This window comes from Aulonocara stuartgranti (genome assembly GCF_965226115.1).
Source record: "Aulonocara stuartgranti genome assembly, chromosome: 22".
NCBI classification, from domain to species: Eukaryota; Metazoa; Chordata; class Actinopteri; order Cichliformes; family Cichlidae; genus Aulonocara; species Aulonocara stuartgranti.
The window spans coordinates 3,944,620-3,963,112 of record NC_138957.1 but is presented as its reverse complement, the minus strand read 5'-3'; the positions used below and the strand labels follow the sequence as shown (position 1 = coordinate 3,963,112).

The 18,493-nt window shown below is 37.8% G+C and overlaps 1 protein-coding gene across 1 annotated transcript; it reads right to left on the bottom strand.

Annotated features, from left to right (window-relative positions):
- Positions 1-9,180: 9,180 nt before the first annotated feature.
- LOC309699103 (sclerostin domain-containing protein 1-like) lies at positions 9,181-17,181 on the bottom strand. The gene is made up of 3 exons (XM_082521955.1): positions 16,940-17,181; positions 16,504-16,792; positions 9,181-13,350 (listed from the first exon to the last, which is right to left on the bottom strand). The coding sequence occupies exons 2-3, from the start codon at positions 16,694-16,696 to the stop codon at positions 12,926-12,928; spliced, it is 618 nt and encodes a 205-aa protein (XP_082378081.1). The 5' UTR covers positions 16,697-16,792; positions 16,940-17,181; the 3' UTR covers positions 9,181-12,925.
- Between the last annotated feature and the right edge of the window lie 1,312 nt (positions 17,182-18,493).

Genomic DNA, 18,493 nt, shown 5'->3' with positions numbered 1-18,493 from the left:
GAGCAGCCACTCAGCGATCATAAACTTATATGACCATCAGATGGCGCTGCAGGACCAGTCAAACTCAAATGACTCGCTGAAAACCTCACCGGGCAAGTACATCGTGATAGCGCCGGTGTCGTGCCAAAAAGTGATCGTCTGCTCGGATTTAAACTGCTATACATAACTTGTTGGTCTATAATATGTGAAACATATGTCAAATGTGTCCCTCGTGAATGAAAAAGTCATCGTGAGCCACAAACAACATCCCTGTAACAGCGTAGAAGCCGTCGGTTTTGGGGAGTGACTTTTATATGTCCTCTATTTATGCAGTTAAAAAAGCTTGATGACATTAAAAATGTGTTTTTTAGAGTAATCTGGCCAAGAAGACAGCAAATATTGCAAGAAATCTAACAATAGTTCTGTAAACATGTTTTAAGTGGACAAAAAGGATGGATTTGGTTGTAATGTAAGTACAATAAGGCAGAGTTGTAAAGATAGTTGAAAAAGATGTAATTTTAACATTTTATATGTAACCCCTTTGTAAAGCCTGTTGACCAAAGTCTATTTGGGGTTCAGTATCTGAGGCAGTCAGCGATTAAACCACAGATTAGCAGATGACTATGCCTGCACTACCTCCTGAGCCACCCCGTGGGTACACAGTGGGTGTAAAGGGACAGACACAGTCAACAATAATACTCAAATATACTGTGGCATTTAAACAATGCCTAGTTTGTACTAAGGGCCACCCACACCATTACACCACCAACACAAGCGTGAACCATTGATTAAAGGGAGGATGTATCCTCTACTTTCATATTGTTTAATGCCAAATTCTGACCCAACCATCCAAATAGTGCAGCAGAACCAGCAACATTGTTCTACTGTCTATTTTTCTTAGTTTTTCTTTTCCCCCACCTTTCAAATGTTGGCCTTTAAGCCCAGAAATCCTTTTGTTTCCCTCTTTGTTTTATGTTTTTAAGATAAAATCATCCTTAAGAAGCATGATATTAAATAAATTCTTACAGAATGGTGGTGACAAGTGAAAATGTCTCTGTTAAATCCACTCTTAAAGGATTGCAGTTACAATGTGTAGAGGGAAAGCAGTATACACGCAGGACGGAGTGCATTGCCAAAAACCAAAGACAGTTATGCTCACTTGCTACTAAATGTCCTGAAATATGTCATATGTACAGAGGTCATGATAACATTCCTAAACACTCATACTCCTTTGGGTGGCGCTCTCACTTGATGTTGGCTTTTTCTGGTATCACTTGCTGTTTCTGTTACAACACAGAGTGGTGTTATTAGCTGTGTCCAGGGGCTGCATCCTTCTTCTTTTTTTAAAACTTTAACAAAAGAACAAAGTACAAGAGCGGTAGCTACCTTAGCAGAACAAAGATGACATAAAACATATACTGTAGAAAATCGTTTCAGAACTTGAGAACAGAAGAAGGAAATCTAGATGTGTCAGGGAGGCAAGAAAGAAAATTAAAAAAGCAACCACAATTTATTTTCTTCTTCTTCTTCCTTTTGTTTTAAGCAGTTTTGAATATTTTATTGAGAGAATAACAATAATGTTCTAACTGCTTTATGATTAGAGGAAAGTCTGATAATGTCATAAGTGATAGTTATGGAATTCCATCATGAAAGTAAGGAAGTGCGGTTTTCTGTTCAGAACATTTGTGAATATGACATTTGGCCCATAAAAGAATTCAATTAATTTCAAATATAGAAGAGTTTATGTTGTTATCCTGATGTAGGATAAGACATCTTTCCAAAAAACCCTGAAAATCCCCTTTGATAGTGTCTCTTACATAAAAAGAGACATTTTGCCAAAAATGTCAAGAGTGGGAGCCCACTCTACCTACTCACACTAGGCATAGCTGTCCAGTGCTGAAGCAAGTTAGTTCTAGGGTTAAAGAACCCTAATTTATTGTACCGCAAATGTTTCCCTCTGGCTTCTGTATGAGCTTCCGTTTAGTTAGCACACTGAGATTGGTTTTCTGCCATTGCACATGTGCTCCAAATCCAAACTACTCATTGCTGGAAAACTTGTGTCTTGCCTGACAAAGTGGAATAGACCAAAATATCCTCTAAAGCCAGACATCACATCGTGATCCAAGGAACATCAGGAACAAATGAGAAACAAAGTAATTGAGATCGCTCAGTCTGGAAAAGGTTAGAAGGCCATTATCCACAAATAGTGAAAACAAGGAACAGTGGTGAACATTCCCAGGAGTAACCGGCTGACCAAAATTACCCCAAGAGTGCAGCGACGACTCATCAAAGACCCCAGAACAACATCCAGAACTGCAGGCCTCATCTGCCTCAGTTAAGGTCAGTGTTCATGACGCGGTCGGAAGTTGAACCCACGACAAAGGCATGATTCTTACACACACACACACACACACACACACACACACACACACACACACACACACACACACACACACACACACATATGATTTAAAAGGATACAGTTAAATAGGTTATTTGGTTGTTAATTCTGTTTACAATCACTCTTTGGGTAGCTGACAAAATGAAGCATGCTCTGAGAAATGCCTTCAGAGTCATCATCTAAATCTATTATGTTTAGCCAGTAGGTTAGATTAAAGGTAAATATTACATTTACAAACTAAGCTCTGGTGTCAGAAATTCAACTGTCAAATGAATAAGAGTCAGTAAGTATTACATACCTTTGTCCCGTCTTATTTTTTCTATGTCCGATTTCCTTTTTTCTTGAGCACCACTCCTAAATATCATTTTAGAAGCCATTTGTGCAACAATCAAAATTCTGTACTGAAATGTAATGTTATGATGTTACAATCTTGCCTAACCATGTCGATGCTGGTTCTAATCAAATGTTAGTGTCTCAAAGTGAAAAAGCACTCTCAGGATTTAAAATCTCCTTATGTGAACTACAGACAGATTTATCTGGTGCTGATAGGCTAAATCAACATTGTGTGAACTAACATGTAACGGCTCTACATTTATATTTAACATTTCTATAACTGCAGTGTGCGCAGCAAGCAACACAGAAAGTCATGTGGAGCTAACTACAATAAACGTGTTAGATACTGTGACTTGAGGCTGGAGTAGAGGTTCACCTTCTTTAAAAAAAAATATTATTATCATTATTTATTTATTTTATTTTATTAAGTTTGAAGTTATTACAAACACAACATACATGACTGGGGGATAAGAAAGTAAGACAGGAGAAGTTCAAGAAAAACAGAGGGGAAGAGGGGCAGTGAGAAAAGACACTAAAGAGACACTAGACCTTCCAGCAGGACACTGACCCTAAACATACAGTCACAACTACACTGGAATTGTTTAGATTAAAGCATATTCATGTGTTAGAATGATGTATTCAAAGTCCAAAGCAAAGAAATAAAGAACTCTGTAGTGCTTTTGTGACACGGGGGCGAAAAATGTAGGAGTTTGAAACTCACGTTAAAGTCTTCTTCTTACCGTTGCTGATTATCTCCCTTTAGCAGCAACTCTGTGTCTATTTTGTGCCTGCTGGCTACAGCGGAAATATGGCACCATTCCAACTTATGGTACACAACTACTTATTTGTAGATTTTATATTTGGATTTCCTGCATATTTCTTCATGTCCTAAAGAAGGGGTGGGCAATTCCAGGCCCCGAGGGCTGGTGTCCTGCAGGTTTTAGATCTCACCTTGGGTCAACACACCTGAATCACATGATTAGTTCGTTACCAGCCCTCTGGAGAACTGCAGGAGCTAATTTAGCCATTTAAATCAGCTGTGTTGGTTCAAGGACGCATCTAAAACCTGCAGGGACACCGGAATTGCCCACCTCTGTTCTAAAGTAATAGCGGACTGTTCAGTAGCATCAAGACTGGTCCTCACTGGTTGACAAATATCCAAAGTCCTTTTCCCAGGATGAGAGAGGTGCTTCATTAATGTCTCACTTAGTTCATTTTGTTGTTAAATCCTGTTGTACTTGATTTCAATGGGTTTTTGGTTCTTGATAGAAAATGACTGAGGACAGTTTTACCAAACGTCTGTGGTGCTGTACTTGCAGTCCATTAGCTAAATGTAAATGATGCTCTAGACTATTTAAAAAAACACTGTGTCAAAGTGTTACTTGGACTTAGAAGAGACCCCACTTTCTCATGCCTGTTCAGTTTACTCAGTTTCTTTAGAGCTCTGTATTCCCTGCTGCATTGTCTTCATTTTCCATGCCTCTGCTCCCATGGGAATACACTAACCCCTGTCACAGTTCTCATAGACACAAGCAGCAAGCATGGCTGCTGTCAAGGACCCCACTACCCTCTCTTGGATTTCACACTTACTCTGGGCTGAAGAAAAGTATAAAAGATCAATCTCAAATTTCTAGTTTCTGAGATGCAAAATTTAGCAAATGGGCTTCCTTTAAGCCCTCCAGGGTCTTCTGTTTAGCCGACGATGTGATATTACCAACACGACGTTTTGGAGTAATTGGAGATCATTTTTAGTGCAAAATGGATGGAAAAAAAACCTACTTCAGTAATGGCATGAACAGGACAGTTATGGAGTGGATTTTTCTTTTCAGTGGTATCAAAGAGGTACAAAAAAAGCTGGAGTAAAGGCACTGTCACAGATCCCTGGGAAAGGCTTGTAAGCAGACACCTTGATTCTTCAAGGCAAAATTTCATCAGGATGAAGGTGGAGAGGCTTTGTGTGGTGATAATGGATATACACATGTGTCATGATGGTGAGCTCACCTACACAGCTCTGGCTGCATGAAACCCAGTGAAAACGTGTAAATTAAACATGACAAACACAATCATTACAAACAAACATGTTTTTAGCCTGAAAAAGCTTTGGTCTCACTTTTCTGTCCCAGCTTTTGCAGGTATACAAATTTAGATTTTGTTTTACTTCATTTTTCTTGTTCCACAATTTTGAGTATTAATTAATTAAATGCTCATTTTGAACATTTTTATTTATTGAACAGGTACGGGTATTTTATATTAGTTAAATGCAACAATTTAAAGTTACTGAAAATACATATTATTAATCACAGTAATTAAAATGCTGGAGATGACATTTTCTATCCTATTAAAAAATGCATGTTGGCAAAGCTGCAGGGACAGATTTGCATGCGATGGTGTCAGAGGGAGAATGATTTGGTGATTTGTTCCCATCTACTGTGTTTCTGACTTGGTACACACTGTAACCGGTCACACTTTAAAAGTAAACTTTCTGATGCTTTTCAATGGAAGTCTCGTATCCAATGTAAAATTCTCCTTGGGTCAAGTCATATATTGGACTGCTGGCGCTTTCTTTTCTTTCTTCTTTTTATAATGTTGTTTAGTCTTTAAAGTATAACCTGCCTTCATACTGTAAGTGTTTTAAATTAGTGATAAAATCAAGAAAAGTTTTAAGATTCATCTCCTATGTGCACATTTTGTGTACTGCCAGTTTGAATGAAATGACAAACCGCATCCTCGGTTACATATTTAGATCCTTTGGCGCTTGTCTTTAATCTGTGATGAAATAAAACTTTTTCTCTGTTGTTTTTATGCATTGTTGCATTCACCTCATCAGACTCAAAGCATGTCTTTGTTTAAACAGCCCAAGATATCAGTCAGTTCTCAATAATTAAAGCAAGACAGTTCAGGTATACATTGGAGGAAAGTCAAATGTTCTCAGTTCTAGCGTCTTAAACTGTTTTAAGTTCTGAAGCTTTTCTGGTGGTTATCTCAGATGAACAGATCGTTCAGGTAACAGTGTCTTGAGCTGTAGTTTAGCAGCATGTTAATTCTAAAGTAGTTTTTAGAGGGGGTGAGATCATCAAGATAGAAACAAGGCTATCAAATCCTCCTTGAGCATTCTGTGGAGTCACCTAATACCTGAAAAAGAACAACAGCACAGCTTTTATGTTCTTCTGACTGCAGGGGTTGTGCGTGTGTTACAATAAGACAGCTTTGTGTATAGGAAACTCTGTATTCTTAATGTGTATTCATAATAGGCCATCTTATCGTTTATCTGTCCATCTACTCCTAATCTAATTCAGTGTTGCCTACATAGTTCTTGCTCTGAAGCGACAGTGATAACTACTGCATCACTGTGCAAGTCATTAATAAGATCTGTGATGCAACATGTAAGATAGAGCTCACAACTGCCCTTATGGAAGTTGTGAAATAGTCACTTCCAGGACACGTTAACCCCAGATACATGAATAATTTTTTTGCAGAACATATAGAAACATCACAATCATTTTGTTATTTTTAGTGAAAAGCTGCCAACAGATAAACAGTCTGTGTGAAAGTGAGATAGGAATACAATCATGTCCATTCTTGAATCATATCTATCTATCTATCTATCTATCTATCTATCTATCTATCTATCTATCTATCTATCTATCTATCTATCTATCTATCTATCTATCTATCTATCTATCTATCTATCTATCTATCTATCTATCTATCTATCTATCTATCTATCTATCTATCTATCTCTCTGTCTGTCTGTCTATACGTATTATTATTATTGGGTCTACCAGAGAGAGAAGGCATGTCAAACACAGACATCTTTGTCTGGCCAGGGTTTTCTGAGTGTTGTGGCTATGAAGGAATGCTTAGATAACATTCTGGCTGAATGGAAAACAGGTGTGTCTGCAGTAGAGAGATTAACCTCTCTTTGACTATTCGAGGCTATTGAGTGCAGAACACGCAGACTTTCAGCAGCAGGTACCTTTCACAGCTTCAGGCTTCAGGACGCTCAATGAAACAGACCTTTGTATGATTCTATTTTGGTCTTTTTACTTTGCTTGTTTGCAGAAGATGAATTTCTGCAGCTTTGATGTGGTTCTCACCCTCTCTTTGATGTATAGAATATATAAAAATGCCTCTGAAATGTAATAATATAGGAAAGAAGAAGATTAACTCTTATGTTAGTGGGGGCTTAGTAAGCAATAGTGTCGCTAAGACCAAACTGATCATGAGACAATGTTTTCTTTTGATTAATTGCTGCTTGTTCTAGATTGTTTGGACACAGCTTCCTGACACCTAGGTAAAGGGGTTTGGCAGGATGTGGAATCTGTTCAAATAAAGTGTTAAAATCCTGTGGTTAAGAGATGGATCAATAGCCATGTAATTGTAGCTTCAGGGCATGTTTCGCTGCACTGTTTGAACTAACAGGAACATTTGTTTGTAGCGCCTCGAGTGACCTGGGTCACATAGCAAAGTGCCTTGTTTACAGGTACAGAGTGTCACTCATCTGTTCTACTTTGCCCACAGTTTCCTTACTCCCTGAACAACATCGGATGACGAGCTCTGCTACACTGCTCAAGCGTTTTTGGATATATATACCAAATTTTAGCAAGTACTTCTTCCTGGTGTTGCTATCACTTGATATAGCTCATCTATCACTACGACCTGAAATCAAAACGATTTGAAATGTAGTTGGTTTGGTGGTGTACTGGGGCTTCCTTTTAGGACTACGCGTCCTTCTCACCATCACCCAGCCCCACTGGTTTCCTAGCTGTTCGGGACAATCTGCTGGGGGTGACCCAATATTGACTAAGCAACCTTTGCCTACACCACCTGGCCAACTGAAGGATTTTCCAGGCTATGGAGACAGGTCTCCAATTCATTGAGCCTGGCCTCCAGAGCTGCAGTTAGGCTACACTTCTTACAATCATCGGTATTACTAAAGGAGGCTGAGGAGTAGCTAAACATCTGACAAGACCTTACAATAATACATGTAGATAAGCTACACAAAACACCAATGTGTGTTGTAACAGGAACAGGAAGTTATACAATACCACAGCAAGAGCCAACACCAAAATGAACTGACTTAATCGAACATTGTTGAATGTGAACACTTGTTCAGTGAACTCATGTGATGTGAAAATGTAATCAAACCTTTTATCAGTGGGAAAGTGTACTTTGTAGGACACTATCCTAGCATTTGCTGGCCTAATGTTAGCTTATGTACTGGTAGTTTTTTGTTTAGCTGGCTGATTGTCAGACGTAGCGACAGGAAGTTTGCATGTCTAATATATACAATAAGTAACTGCGACAATATTGGGAATCAATAAGCATGTTTATGCACATTTTTGTGTGTTAAACAGTGAGAAGACGCCTGAGGAATGGATAAGTATGACGTTTGCGGTGTTCAAAAACAAGGTGATGTGTAGAGCTGGGGTAACAATTGCAGGATGCTGAGATGAATTTACGTTAAGGTGAGAGTCTGTGAACAGCAGTAAGGCTGTATGCTGGGGAAGATGGAGAAGGACTTGCACTTTGTGTTTGTGGATCCAGCGAAAGCATATGATAGGATGCAAAGAGAGGGACTCTGGTACTGCAACGTCTTGAATATTGCACGAGATTAGCTTTGAGCTCCTTCTTGCTTGAGATGATGATGGACAAGCTGACAGATGAAGTCAGGCAGGAGTGGACTATCATATTTGCAGATGATATTGTGATCTGTAGTGCGGGTTGGAGGCAGATGGAAGAGACCCTGGAGAGGAGGAGATATGCTTTGGAGGGAAAAGGAATAAAAGTCAGTAGAACATACTGACTTTTATTTATACATCTGTATAAACGTAAATGAGAGGGAGTCAGGTCTTACAGTGAAACCAAAAGGACAGACACTCACATTCACAACTATGGGCAATTTCGAAGCATCAGTTAACCACGCTAATTGCATTTCTTTGGACTTTGGCAAAGCTTGAGAGAACCCACGCAAACTGGGGAGGACATGAAAAGTCCACACCGAAAGGCACCGGCCAGATGTTGGAGTCAAGCTCAGCACCTTCTTGCTGTGAGGCAACAGTGCTAACCACCAGGCTGCCTGTGAAAAAAGTAATTGCCCCCTTAACCTGATAACCTTAAACCTTGAAAGAACTGCAATCAACCAATCAGTTTGCAGAAACTGGCAATCGCTATTACGCTCAGGGTCAATTTTGAAAGACAGAATTATTTTAAATCAGTCATAGTCATGAACAACCTTTTTCTTCTTCTTCTTTGAGCTATTCTGAGGTAGCTGCTGTTTTTTGGATCATTGTCCTACTACATAACCTAAGTGCGATTAAGCAGCAGTGGACGGGCTAATGGTTCGAATTTAGCAGGGAGCAGAATTTATGGTTCTATCAATCACAGGTCATCCAGATGCTTCCATTTCAAATTTGAAACAATTTAAAAAACAAATTAAAAACAAGAAAAGTATAAACGCCACAGTATTTGAGTAAATGTATTTATTTTCTCCACAACAGTTAGTTTCTGCTACTAAATATTCTAATTCTGTTAAAAGATCACCTGAAAAAAGTTGTTTTCCGCCGAGCTGCTGAACAATATTCCAGACGTGATCTGGTTTAAAAGTCTACCTACAGGTTATAACAGACAAAGGGGCATCAATCCTTATCCCTGTGGGGAAAACACAAATGAAACATCCTGTTGTTGTCTAGTGCAGGTGATTCTTTTAACTGTCTTTCTTTGGCTACAGTTCTTATAGGGGGAAAATGAATGGATAGATGAGACAATAAAACACCAATAAAAATGTTTGCTACAGCTGTAAGAACCTCCACTAGCCTGGAGGGGAAGGTATCCCCTACACAATAAAGCAAAGTAAAGGCTGCTGTTTAAAATAGATATTCATCACTGACTAATGCCTCTGTTGTTAGGGAGTTCCTGTTTGCAGTAAACCTGACTATAAAATGGGAGGCCTTTAAAGCTTTCCTGAGAGGGCAAATGATCAGTTTTACAAGCTTTAAACATAAAGCATCCAGGATGGAACTGGTCCATTTGGAGAAAAAGATGAAAGATATTGAGGAAGAGATATTTATATCCAAATCTAATGCTCTAATTCTAGAGTTAAATAAACTCAGAGCTAAATTTAATATTTTGTCATTAAATAAAGCTACTAAAAGTTTACTAAGACTGAAACAGTCATATTATGAACAGGGTGAAAAAGCAAGTAAAATACTGGCTTGGTGTATTAAACAGGCTCAGGCTGAAAGAACAGATGAAGGACAGATCACAGCTGATCCTAAACATATTAATGACTCTTTTTCTACTTTTTATAAACAGCTATACACAACTGAGCATTTAAAGTAATTTTCATCAAAACAAATAGTTTTTTTGGATCAGCTGCATTTTCCTAGACTACCAGAAAACGATATGGATGAACTAGAGCTTAATATAACAGTAGAAGAAATTACTAATGCTATAAGGAACATGAAAGGGGGCAAAACTCCTGGACCTGACGCAATACCAATAGAAATATTTAAAATATTTAAAGATAAATGAATCCAGCCTTTATTGGATATGTATCAGGAATCATTTGAATCGGGGTCTCTCCCCCCTTCACTTAATGTTGCAACAATTACTTTGTTACTGAAACCTAATAAGCCAGCAACACATTGTAGTTCTTATAGACCAATCTCACTGTTGAATTATGATTGCAAGATACTTTGCAAACTATTAGCTATGAGATTAGAGACACTCTTGCCTAAAATGATTCATTCAGACCAGAACGGCTTTATCCAGGGGAGGCAGGGGTTTCACAATATATGGAGGGTCATGAATATCATTTATGAGAAAAAAGAGACAATGCGTTAATCTCAATGGATGAGGAAAAAGCCTTCGACAGGATCAAATGGCCGTTCTTATTTGAAGTTTTGAAAAAGTTTGGTATTGGAAACAGATTTTTTAAATGGAGTCAGTTGGTGTACTTCAACCCTCAAGCAGAGATTTTAACTAATGGTCTTTTTTCCGCACCATTCAGATTATATCGTGGAACTAGACAAGGGTGCCCCTTGTCACCTCTCTTGTTCACCTTGGCAACTGAGCCTCTTGCAATGACAATTCAGAATCATAAAAACATATCAGGAATTAAAGTAATGTTGACCACCGTATCGCCCCATATGCAGATGATATGATCCTGTTCTGCACTAATTTAAACAAATCAATACCATCCATATTAAGTCTCATTAATACATTTAGTACATTTTCGGGTTATAAAATAAATTCAGATAAATCCGAAATATTATTTTTGAATAAAAATGAACGACAAACTCCTCCAATCAATACTCCTTTTCTGTTATCTGAACATGGGTTTACTTATCTGGGTGTGAAATTAACTCACTCAATTGAAAATATTCTTGCATCCAATTATAATTCCTTAACGACTTCAGTTATTACACTTCTAAACAGATGGATGAAACTACCTATATCTTTAATTGGTCGTATTAATATACTAAAAATGTCAATTTTGCCAAAATATCTTTACCTTTTTCAATCAATACCTCTCTCTCCACCAAACTCTTTCTTCTTAGATTTGCAAAAACTATTCCGAAACTTTATTTGGAATAACAGAAGACCAAGACTCAGAATCTCATTATTATACCTTCCTTATGAAAGAGGGGTTTACAACTTCCAAATTTAAAGTGGTACTTCTGGGCTGCTCAAATCAGAGCGGCAATATTTTATTTTGTTAATGCGCAAATTCCAGTGTTGGTTTCTACGGAGTCTACAGAAATCAAAATTCCTCCTACCTTATATCTTTACTCAGCCGACAGGAAGACACTAAATAAGCAAACTAAGAACCCCTTTTTAAAAACCCTATAATGATCTGGTTTGAAATACATAACTACTTGGGAGAAATGATCCAACTGTCTCGGTTTACTCCGATATTTGGAAATGACAGCTTTCCTCCTGGTAGGGTGGATGCAGGTTTTAAATTTTGAATCGATGAAGGTATGAGAAAGTGTCTGATATATTTAGGAATAATACTCTTATGTCTTTTGAACAACTTAGAAGTACTTTTTCTATTCCTGTCAAACATTTTTTTAAATTTCTTCAATTAAGAAATTTTATCTTAACCACACAAGGTAACAGCTTACAAATCCCCACCTACTCCTTTCTAGAGAGCACAGTTATAAAGCATGTAAATGGGAGAGGCCAAGTTTCTGCATTGTATAAATTATTTATGGAAAATTCCAAAGAATCAACACAGTCTATTTTAGAGGCTTGGAGGAATGATTTGCAAATGGATATATCTGATGATGAGTGCTATAAATCATGCTCCTTGGCCCAGAGTCAGACAATCTCGGCTACTTCAATATAAATGGTTAACAAGACCTGTATTAAGTGTGGAGTGGACAGGGTCACTTTATTTCACTGTATATGGGAATGTCCACATGTGAAAATCTTTTGGGAAAAGGTAATAAATCTGTTGAGTCTGTTGATTCCACTTCATCCTAAAGTATGTATTTTAAATATATACCCAAATAATTTTGTACCTGCTGCAAACAATAGAGCTCTGTTAACGACTGGAGTTTTGGAAACCAAGCGCTGTATTGCTATGTGCTGGAAAAATCAAAAGATATGTGGACTGACATCTATACGATCTATAGAGAAAATAACTTATACATTAAGAAATAAACTGGACAAGTTTTGGGCTGTATGGTCAAAATTCTACAACTTTCTGTAGAACGACCCTTCCTAGGAGAGGCTCTCCTGCTAAGATAACACTAAATGCTACAATGAGGCAAAACCAAAGAAGGACAGCAAATCGAAATCTCTACATCTAGCTAAAATATATAACATGTACTCATATTCACACTATACGAATAATGAGAATACTGTCAGTGTGACAAAATCACTGCTGTTCAAAAAATGTACGGAAAAAATAAGACAACACTTCTCTCCAGAAAGATTAGACAAATGTCACCAGCTGTAGCTCAGGTGTTAGACTGCTTTCTGAATAGTTGCAGCCGAGTTCTTTGTTGCAGATGACAAACATATTTCATGGGAACAAATGAGCTATATTTTGGTCTACAGACTAATCACTGTATTAAACTAAATATGGAGATAACACTATACTATTCACCTTTGTTTATATCTATTCTGCACACTTATAGTTCATACAAAAACATTTATAGTGACAATATGAAGGTTTTTTCTTTGTAGCTGTGAAATCAGGTTTCAGTTAGCAGACTCGCTCCCAGCATTCATCTCCAGCAGTCCAGGCCTCCCCTGATTCTTCCTCTGTTTACCAGTATTTCCAGATGTGTCCTTGTGTCGTGAATCGTTCTGCTGTCTGGTGTAGCGCTTGCATTTGCAGGAGGTCACCACAGTTATCTTGTAGGTCCTCGTGCTCCCATCGTGGCACTGCAGCTGGATCCGCTGGGTCCTGGTTCGATCGATAACACAGCGCCACTCCTGAGCATCGCGGCGGCTCCAGTACCTCCCAGTGTGAGTTCTACCAATCCAGTTGGGCAGCAGCTGAGCTGGCAGACACTCCCCAGCACACACCAGCTCCTTGATAGGGTTGACACTGGTGCACTGGCCATCAGAGATGTACTTCGTGGACCTCAACTCCCTGCAGCCCACCTGGCTCTGGTCTGGCCCTAAGACATGAAAAGTGAGTTACATATATGTGTAGCTTAGATCAGTCTTCTTGTTATTCCAAAGTATGTGTGTGTGTGTATATATATATTATTGTTTTTTGTTTTGTTTTAAGTGGGTAGTGGTGGTGGTGGTATAGAAGTGTGAAGTGTAGATTAAAGAACTCTTTCTTCTCCAATGCCATTAGACTTCTAAACACCCGGCAGGAGTGTATTTCCTTGGTCTACCTCAGTTTACGACTGTCTACATTTCTGAGTTTGCACACACATAATTGCACCCTCGCTGTGTCCGCTGCACATACAGTTAATGTAGCATTCAAAATGAACATATATATGCACACACACACACACACACACACACACACACACACATCCTCAATATTAAATTTGGGTCAGTTTGAGTCGATCTGCACATTTGAGGTCCATGGTGAAATCAGTGAAATCAGAGTCAGGGGTCCTGCTGGTACTTTCAGGAAGCTAAAAATAGCATCAGAGCTGAATATGAATTTGTAAAATGACAACTGAAATATTTACAACGGTGATGATTTGTCATTAAACTGAAGGTGAAGAATTGGTTTAAACCCAGTTAAAGGAAAACAGCTACTGATATTTCTGTTGTAAAAGAATTTAACATGATTTATAATTCACACCACTAACTGTCCCATGATACCAGTTTATGACGTGTTCATGTTAGTCTGATATTTCCACATTTCTGCACTTCATGACACAGTTTGTCTTTTTTAAATCAGTAGTTTCATATCTGGACCAAGAGTCATGCACATGAAAAGCATTTTGTGATTTAATAATGTATTGTGCATTTCTGTATTTACAAACTGCTGCTGAATTTCTTTTCTTTATTTAGACATTAATAATTATAAATCAATAGTTATTTCATAATTTAACTGTTAATAAAAGAGAACTTTGAAATGAATGTTTCTAAATGGAAAAAGGCATTTACAGAAAAAGACATTCAGCTCTCAATTAAAAAAAAAAGATTTATAAAAAATTCTAAATTTAAATGGCAAACAAATAAGTAAATAGATTCAAACATCGAAATTAGGAAAACAGTTTTTTCCAACATGTAAAATGGCAATTGCATTCTCCTTTTCCCATGAGGTTGTCGTGGTCCTGAGTCTTTTTCTGGACTTATTCATTCCTTTGTAAATATAATTAATTATGAATATGTTGTCCTTCTAGAGCCTCTGAGACTGCTGTTTATAGTTCTTATTTTCATAATGGGAGTGCCCCGTTCATGTCCAGTCTGTCTTGCCTATGTTTTGTTATCATGTTTCCATGTCTGTTTCTCCCCACTGTCCTATCTTGTGTGTCATGTTTGTCCCTGAGTCCTGCAGTTGGGCCACAGCCATACTTGACACAGCTGCTGCTTTAACTATTATATGAGGTACAAGACAAGATTCAAAGATGACTCTTAGTCCTTGGAGAAAAGGAAACACAAATTAGCCATAATTTGTGTTGCCTTGAATTATAAAAGTCATGTTTATAATACTTCTTCTTCCACTTATTGTAAGTGGGCATATGTGCATGTATAGAAGAAAATATCCAGTCTCAGTATTATTTTTGTTATAGATTGTGAAGCCTTATATATGCTATCCATCCACTTAAACACAGGAATCCAGAGTTGAATTAAATAAATGTCATGTTATTCTGTTGTGATTATTAACAAGAGGGAGAGTGAGAAGAGACTGATGGGTGAACTCTCTTATATCAGGGCAGGGAGCAGCACTGTGCTATAAATTCATTAAACTATATAAATAGAGCCTGACTTCTTTCACAGAGAAATAAAACAGGCTTTTTTTTCAGTTATAAGTTCCAACTTCAAAATATTTATTTGCTGCACTAAGTGACTTTACTCTGTCTTCCTCACTCTGTCTACTTAGCTTTAGTATTATGAAACTTCTGAGGAGAAGTGTTTGCTGCAGGATTCTAAACCATTTGTATTGTGATTTATGAGCCGTGAACTTGTGGAATTTACAGCTTTAGTAATGTAGCCTTTATTAAAGCCACAAAAACAAGTGAGAATTAATTCTACATTCCACGACTGTATTTTGAACTGATGTATCATTGATATCATTAAAAAAGCTCAAAGGTTCCTTATATTTTTTTAAAAGACAGTCATTTTGTTCAGTGTTTTCCAACAGATAACTATGGCTATGTTGGTTGTTACATGTACGAGAACCAACCCGAACTTTATAAACATTTTAACCTAGCTATCACATGGCTTTAGCTACCTAGTGAAAAACCGATTGAACCCGAAGGTATTACTTTCAGCTTTTTAATAATAGTCCACTTTTTAAATGATTAATATTGGTGTGGTCTTATAATACAAAAACCACAACAACAACATTAAAATTTACTGTCACCAGTGAAAATGACAAAATGTCTCCTCCCATCATCAGGTCAGATGTGGGATATCGACAGAATTCCACAGTGCCCTCTAATGTGAGAGTAATAAGCATGTGACAATCGAGCCTACACTATACTGCTGAAAGTATTCCTTTGTCTGCCTCCACATGCATATGAACTTGAGTGATATCCTTCTCTTGATCCACAGGGTTTGAAACGATGCTGGCTCACCCTTTGCAGCTATAACAGTTTATGTTTATGTGCTTATGGAAGTTTTTGACCATTTTTCCAGAAGCTAATTTGTCAGATCAGATTCATGTTGAGAGAGAAGACCTGGCTCACAGTCTCCATTCTAATTCATCCCAAAGGTGTTCTGTCAGGTGTTATATAATCTACAACAGACAGACAGACATTTACAGCATGCACCTGCAAAAATCTCAACACCAGCAGCAAGGATTTCTTTGTTGGTTCAACTATAAATGTCTGTATTGACAACGGGCTTTGGGCTTCACTGTGGATCGTGCACGGCACTGCATGTATTTTAATTACAGTTTTTTAATAAATCCTGCATTCCAGACATGGATATCTTGTAGTTTTTTGTTTTGTAAGATTACTTTTTACCTAGGTTTAAACTGATTGCATCATCATAATACAAATAAATAAATACATAAATAAATAAATATTATTATTCCAAACTAGGATTTTTTCTTTTCAATTTTAGTTGTATTGCTGTCACATAATACTTTATGATGTTTTCTATCACATTATTTAATTTTAGCCATTTGGACTCACCATCACGCAGAGAGTCAGAAGGCCGTCTCCCTCTATTCCTCGCCTGGTTTGTGTCTTCATCGGTCGGCGGGTCCTGAGTTTCAGGGACCAGCTGAGGACTTACGGACTCTGTGGCGTTATTTTCAACAGCTGAACTCATGCTCAGCAGCAACAGGAGCGCAAGGAGCCGGAGCGCGCTGACAGAACGAAGCATGACTGCACCTGACGCACCTGATGGATAAGTAACCTGCAGGGCTGTGCTTTATATATCCTCACTGGCAGCGACATTTTATGAATGAGCTGGACACACCTACTTGCACAGCAAGAAAAGAAAAATGCAGGTCGAGAGCCAGAAACCACATGTATTTTTGCAAACTGAATTGGCGCATTTATTCATGATCACACAGGTGTTGGAAACACCAGGATTGCAGAGGTGTACTGTGACATCGGAACTTACCGGACAACGTTTCATTATTCAGCAGAACAAAAATCCACAACATGGCCAAAACAAGCATAGAGCTTTTTAGGTTAATGGGTTGAAATATTCTGGAGCGAGTGAGGCAGTTCTGGTAATTATGTGTCCAAAGGACTATGTATGCCACGTGGTTCATTCTGTGAAATTTATTTTGAAATTGAATGTAGCCTAATCTACATGTTTTATGATAAACTAAATGCACAGATCTGTCTCAGCTCATTTGATCTGGACTACAGAGCCATCCCACTGGCGACAAAGACATTTATCTCCACCTAGTGGTGAGTTAAAATTAGGTTTCATGCAAATTTTCAAAGATGTGACAAAAAACCCGAACCCTCACCTCAACCACGAGTGGATCAGATCACTTTGTTATGCTACTGGCAATTTACTGCCATGGTTTGGGTTCAATGAGCAGTTACGGAATGTCAGTATATTTGTTGTGAGTGATCACCTTTATATGGTGGGTGTGCTTTCTCCTTAGTTCGTTATACTTGGAATAAATGCCAAAAAAAAGTTGTACATCTTCATGAGATCAAAAACAAGGGTGAATGAAGCTGCTCGTGTTGCTTTTTCCTGTCTATCCGACCTATAAATGTGATCTGTGTACTCAGTACTGAAACAGGAAGTAAGTGTTTCAGACTTGTTAGTGTAAAACTAAATCGTATTATTCCCTCATTTATGTCATTCAACCACAGTGTAGTTTAAGTAGCACATTTATATAAAGTGGGAAAGCGCTCTTACAGCAGCATTAGACTTTTTTTTTTTGTTAACTTTAAAAAAAATTAAGGACATATACAGCAAAGTGAGCTGTATTAATGTTGTTTTGCACCTGCATTATGAAATTATTATATAAAGTAAAGCTAGTGTTTTATTAAGCTCAACTCTTTAATTATTCATATCCATCAGCAGGTACTTGATAAGATCATTTCAAATTTATTTAAACAGTGCCAAATCACAAACAACAGTCACCTCTAAAGTAGGTTGCGACAGCAGAACCAGGCACAAGGAGGCGCAATTTGTTGGGGGTGAAGGGAGGGAGACAGGACAAAAGACATGCTGGGGAAGACAGCCAGGGATTATTAATAACTCATGATTAAATCTAGAGTGGTCTGTAAACACATGGTGAGAGAAAGAAGTGAGAAAAGGAGAAATGCAGCCTAAGTCTACTACAGCATAACTATATATTTAAGCAAAAAAAGAAGAAGGTTTTAGGCCTAATCTTAATCTTAAGTACCAAACATGTCTGTCTTCGGAATCCGAGCTGGGAGCTGGTTCCATAGAAGAGGGTCCTGAAAGCTGAACACTCACTCACTCTCTCTCTGAACACAAGAAAGCCTGCAGTCTGACAGCAAAGTTCTCTATTGATCTGTAATTCTGCAATTATCAGTATATTGTAATTACAATAACATTTTATGGATATCCTTAAAAGGGTTAATCCATTAATTTAATGTAAAAACCGATTATTCACTTGGTGTATCAAAAAATGTATTTTTAAACCCAGTTACTAGTTTAATAAAAGTATTTTGACTTTTGTTG